The sequence below is a fragment of the Sinocyclocheilus rhinocerous genome, unplaced genomic scaffold (assembly GCF_001515625.1).
Source record: "Sinocyclocheilus rhinocerous isolate Xijiao unplaced genomic scaffold, SAMN03320098_v1.1 scaffold1093, whole genome shotgun sequence".
NCBI classification, from domain to species: domain Eukaryota; kingdom Metazoa; phylum Chordata; class Actinopteri; order Cypriniformes; family Cyprinidae; genus Sinocyclocheilus; species Sinocyclocheilus rhinocerous.
In genome coordinates, this window is record NW_015626381.1 from 267217 (window position 1) to 273184 (window position 5968).

The 5968-nt window shown below is 32.3% G+C and overlaps 1 protein-coding gene across 1 annotated transcript in view; it reads right to left on the minus strand.

The window, feature by feature from the left end:
- LOC107713106 (glycerophosphodiester phosphodiesterase domain-containing protein 5-like) overlaps nucleotides 1–5968 on the minus strand; it is a 34183-nt gene that overhangs the window by 7816 nt on the left and 20399 nt on the right. Inside the window, exons 11-13 of the mRNA XM_016518543.1 lie at nucleotides 4920–5070; nucleotides 1885–2109; nucleotides 774–931 (exon numbers count right to left, since the gene is read on the minus strand). Coding sequence (XP_016374029.1) covers nucleotides 774–931; nucleotides 1885–2109; nucleotides 4920–5070 — 534 coding nt within the window. The remainder of the gene's footprint in view (nucleotides 1–773; nucleotides 932–1884; nucleotides 2110–4919; nucleotides 5071–5968) is intronic.

A 5968-nucleotide genomic window follows, 5' to 3' on the forward strand; every position in this document is an offset into this window, starting at 1 on the left:
TAGTAAAATGTGTACAAGTTATGTCACAATAACAACAGATGCAAGTAATCTTAGGCTACTCATCAGAATGATATCCTCCACTGGATCTAGCTGCGCAACGCATCGCGTTGTGTTCTTCTTCTGAGGTAAATTCTGAGGTTATTCCTCTCAGTGCGTCGTCTTCTAGAAACAAAAAGCAACCGGGATGAACTCTTCACGTTTGTTTATGGAGGCGGTGTGGGCGTTTACATGCACGCACATCTCATGTGAATGTTTATAATTTGAAAAGCGCGATCGGCACATGGGCGTGACCGCATTAGAGATAATGAGTCGAAACGGGAAAAACTGGACATTGCCTTGGTTTCATATGGATTACTTTTACAGAGAGTATTTGTTTTGGACGTGACTTCATTTAAAAGTAGACATTTCAAGCTTTCTATACATACAGTATATTTCTCATGTCTTTGAGGCAAGTATTCGCAGAGATTCAGGTTGTTTTATTTACGTGTCTGTGAAGAGAGGTGACAGAGACCAAGACGGCAGAGAGCGCACCCTGTTTATTTTCTTTATTTTACAAAAGCACATTGTTTTGTTGTTATTATTACCATAAACAAATAAAAGTAGACCCTTTGCAGTTTCTGTACGATCAAAAATTATAGATTATTTTTTGTTCTTTTCGCGGTCATCAAGAAAATACGAGACAGACTGCACCAGTGCGGGCTTCGACCCCAGAGGGTTAAAATACAAAAAAAGTGCTCTGACTAGATGCAGTAATCGCTGACTATCGGCCATACCTGATCTGCTCCTGTGACATGTAGCTGTAGTGCAGGTTGAGTCGGACGATGTGCTCCTCCTGCAGCTCCTCGATGGAGGCGTGATCTCCAGACGTCTGCTGCAGCTCCGGGTCCAGCTCCTGCACCAGACTCCTCTGATCGGGCGGAAGCCACAACACCTACCAGAAAACACCTCTTCAGCCATCCTTTCTTCATTAACGGGAACGGTGAAATGCCATGAGGTTATTATAATTATTATGGCCAGTGTTGGGGAAAGTTACTTTTAAAAGTAATGCATTAAAATATTGCATTACTCCCTAAAAAAGTAACTAAGTTACTTTTTATGGAAAGTAATGCGTTACGTTACTTTTGAGTTACTTTTTAAATCTGGGCTGGGCTTGCTTGTTTGTTTTTAATATAAAAAATTTATTTTACAAATGTAAAAGCCCTCTCACAACAAAAGTAAAATGAATGCGCCTCAGGCTGAAGGAAATGTAAATTCACGTTTGTACAGTAGAGGGCGCAGCTCAAACAAATTGCATGAAGAATATGACGCAGGAGAAGAATAACAAAAATCAAACACAAATGTATCATTTTTGCTCAGTATGGTTGAATTGGATCATTAAATATAATAATAAATAATATTTATTATATTCAATTATTCTATAATATTCTAAGTTTGCATTTGACTGTTTTTATTCATTTTGAGGAATACTGAATGTGTTTTTGTGCAGGTGAGATGAGTAAATGCATGTTCTCATTTAGTCTAGAACAGGGGTGTCCAAACTTTTTTCACAGGGGGCCAGGTGCAAAAAAATGTGTGTCGTCTTGGGCCGCATGGCTGTAAAAAAAAAAAAACTACTATTAGACAAGCTAATTGATTATTGCCATTAATTTGTCTTTGTCTGCTTATATGTTAAATATGCTATTGTCTAAAAATGTTATGTGTGCGCTAAATATATATTTTTATATGCCCCATGATATTATATATTTTTTTAACCTAAGAATCATTACAATGTATTGCTTTCAATATTTTTTTACTCACCATTATTAACTTATTAATGTGAAGAGTGATGTTGTGCCTTGGATTTCAGAATTGATGTCAAGTCAGGAGGAACAAATGCAAAACTACCTGGCTGGAGTTAATGGAGGACTCGTTGTGAATGACCTCCAGCGTGCGCGTGATCCACGAGTCTCTGTATGGATGTCCTCGAGGGGGACGTCTCAGGTCAAAGATCACCAGCCTCTCGTGCTGAGCAGCCAGATTCAATAAGTCCTTCAGGCTGGGGACCGTCTGGTTCTGGACCCGAACCCTCTCGTCTGCATCAAGAGACGAGACCGTGCCGAAAGGATCCCTCTGTGAGAGAGAGAGAGAGAGAGAGAGAGAGAGAGAGAGAGAGAGAGATAATTTTTAATTTTAACAAAACTTTTATTACAAAAAAACCCTCCTATAAACAACAACACTCCTACAACACAGTAAAATATATATATGTGACAATGGACCACAAAACCAGTCATAAGGGTCAATTTTTCAAAATTGAGATTTATAATCACCTGAAAGCTGAATAAATAAGCTTTCCATTGATGTATGGTTTGTTAGGATAGGACAATATTTGGCTGAGATACAATTTTGACCCATACAATGTATTGTTGGCTATTGCTACAAATATACCCCAGCGACTTAAGACTGCTGTTGTGCTGCAGGCTCACATATACATATTATACAAAAAAAAAATCACAATGTAAAGATCAATTCACCCTCAGAAACAGAGCACAGAGCCTCATTACAACACCATAAAATCAACCATAACTCTTGATTTCACCAGATTAGAAACACAGCTACTATGTTCTGATTTACATTTTGTTCTATTTTCTTTTTCCCGCTTGTATAAATGGCCAGTTTTGCTTGGCCTAAAACAAAATTCAGAGGTTGACAAACAAATATTTTTTCCCTCACATATTTGAACCCCAAAATAAACATCTCCATAGAAAAGGTCTCATTACAACTCCTAAAAACATTACTTACAACTAGAAATAAAGGTTGCAATCTACAACAGTTTGTAAAAGCATGAAAGATGGTTTCTCTATTAGAGCAAAAAGGACATATAGAAGCAACCTCAGGGTTTAAAACTGAAATAAAAGCATTAACCGCGACAGCACTCTTGGTCAGCGGTGGTTTATATAAGGATCTCCACTCAGGTTTTGTGCTTTCATCCAGTTTAAAAAAAATAAAATCATGCCAGGGAGTATCAACTTTTCCATTTAAAACCTTTTTGCTAAAAACCAAAACACAAGACCTGTACAAAGATGCAGTAATGTGTCTTGATTTTTTTTAATTACAGTTAAAATAATAAAATTAATTATGCTAATAAAAATAAATATTTTACAGTACAGTTGTAATTATGTCTTAATTTTTATAATCATAGTTAAAAATAAATATAATAATAATATAAATGAATAAAAAAATTACAGTAAAATTTTAGATTACAACAGTAATATATTTCTTGATTTTATAATTATAGTTTAATAATAATAATAATAATAGTTATCATAAAATTTTTGAAAAATCTCAAGGGAAACGTAACAATACGGTTCCATTAGTTAATGTATTAACTAACATGAACGAACAATGAACAGTACATTTATTACAGTATTTATTAATATTTCTTAATGTTAGTTAATGAGAATACAGTTGTTCACCATAAAGTTCATGCATTAACTAATGTTAACAAGCACAACTGTTGATTTTAATAATGCATTAGTAAATGTTGAAATTAACATTAACTAAGATTAATAAATGCTGAAGAACTATTGTTCATTCTTAGTTCATTAACTAAAGTAGTTAGCTAATGTTAACTAATGAACCTTATTGTAAAGTGTTACCGAAACTTCAAGTAAATATTTTAGGTCTAAGGTTTTCGGCTGATAAAACCCTCAGAACCCCTGTAACACGTCAAGCCTTCTGACAACATTTGTATAGATCCTTTATAAGATCCAATATTTTAGGAGCTCAAAGATAACACACAGTGAACCTTTCAACTACAATTCACAAGCATACTATAACACACAACATATTATAATAACCAGCTTTAAAGTAAAACAAATACAAATAGTAATTATCCTTTCTCTAAAATTAAACGACAAAAATCAATTTTTAACCAATTACTAGGCGCAAATACAACACGTCAAATAGCCAATAAATTATTAACAAAAACACTTAATGGAATAGCATATTATTGTTCTTACTCTTTCTTCAATTTTCTCTATGCATCGAATAGCCTTTTAAATTTGCTAAAATGTGCATCAGAGCACATGGCATTGAATCCTGCATCCACAATGCATTGCACACATTCACAGTCATTTGTAATGATTTAGTTTTTTAAATTCATGACTCATTACTTGATCATACTACAAAAGGATACTATTTTATATTTTATTAGTGCTGTCAAACGATTAATTGCATCCAAAATAAAAGTTTTTGTTTGCATAATATGTGTGTGCACATTATTATGTATATAAATATACACATACAGTATATATTTTGAAAATATTTACATGCATATATTTATATTCATATAATTCATTATATATATAAACATATTTAATATATAAACGTAACATATTTTTCTTAAATATACACATGAGTAGGTGAGTATTTATATTAGTGCTGTCAAACGATTAATCGCGATTAATCGCATCCCAAATAAAAGTTTTTGTTTACATAATATATGTGTGTGTACTGTGTATATTTACTGTGTATATATAAATACACACACACACATGCATGCATGTACATATTTCAGAAAAATAGGTTATGTTTATATATTAAATATATGTACATATAATATACATTTTATGAATATAAATATTTTCTAAATATATACATGCAAGTGTGTGTCTTTACATATACATAATAAATATACACAGTGCACACACATATAATATGTAAACAAAAACTTTTATTTTGGATGCTTTGACAGCACTATATTTTATATTAATTTATATCGTTTTTTTATTTAAAAAAATTCACTACAAATGCAAACTAGGCAAGAAGGTAACTGGATGCCACTTGAAAGCAGGCAGTACTCAGTACTGAATAATGCACATAGCCATCAATATTTTCATGTAGCTGCTAGTGAACAGGACCCTGAGGTTGTGGATCATTACCTGAAGAAACCAGGATCCGGCGCTGAGCATCTCCAGCTCTGGCCAGGTGAACATGGCTGCTGGCGCGTCCGTCCGGTTGGGAAACACCTGTTGAATGTTAGTCGTCCTCCTCAGGGTGCGGTCATGCATCAGGAACGGGACGCCGTCATAACTGCAGAGAGGAGCATCGTGTGAATGTTTATGCAGCTGTTTCTGCATGCTATGAAATCCAATTCAGTTTGATTTTTACTTTCAGAACATGAAACAATTATGATTTTATAGTATTTAATTAAGAACAAAGCAAACAAAACAGTAACTCCAAGTCAATTTTTTTGCTGTTATTTTTGTATTTATAAACTTTATTAATATTTTGAATTTGTTTTTGTTTTTAATATTCTCATTAGTTTTCTTTGTTTTTTTTATATTAATCTTATTTTTATTTCAGTTTTAGCAATTTTAGTACTTCACGTCACTATTTTACTATTTTATATTTTAACTATTTTACGTTATTACGATTTTGACTTCTTCCAAAATATGAAAAAAAATATGATTTTATGTTATTTAATTAGAGAAAAAGGCAAACAAACAAATATCACTCTAAGTAATTTTTTATTGGTGTTATTTTTGTATTTATATACAATTACAGTTTTTATTATTATTTTGAATTTGTTTTTATTTTTTATTTTCATTTTACTTTTTATGTGCTTCTGTCATTTTATTAGTTTTTTTTATATATTTATATTTATTTTTTTATTTATATTACTATTTTATACTGTTTCAATTAATTATTTTTTATTTATTATCACTAGGATTGTGTGTCATTGCTGTGCTTGGCCAAGTTTTTGCTTTATTTATAGATTTGATATTTGTATATTTGTGTGTGTGTGTTTGTGATTTATGAGGACACAAATTTGTATAATGACATGGGCATGACATATGTATTACAACGAGAAGGTGATTTATGAGGACATTTTGAGTGTCCCCATATTTCAAAAGGCTTATAAATCATACAGAATGAGTTTTTTTGAAAATCTAAAATGCAAGTTTCCTGTGAGGGGTAGGTTTAGGGG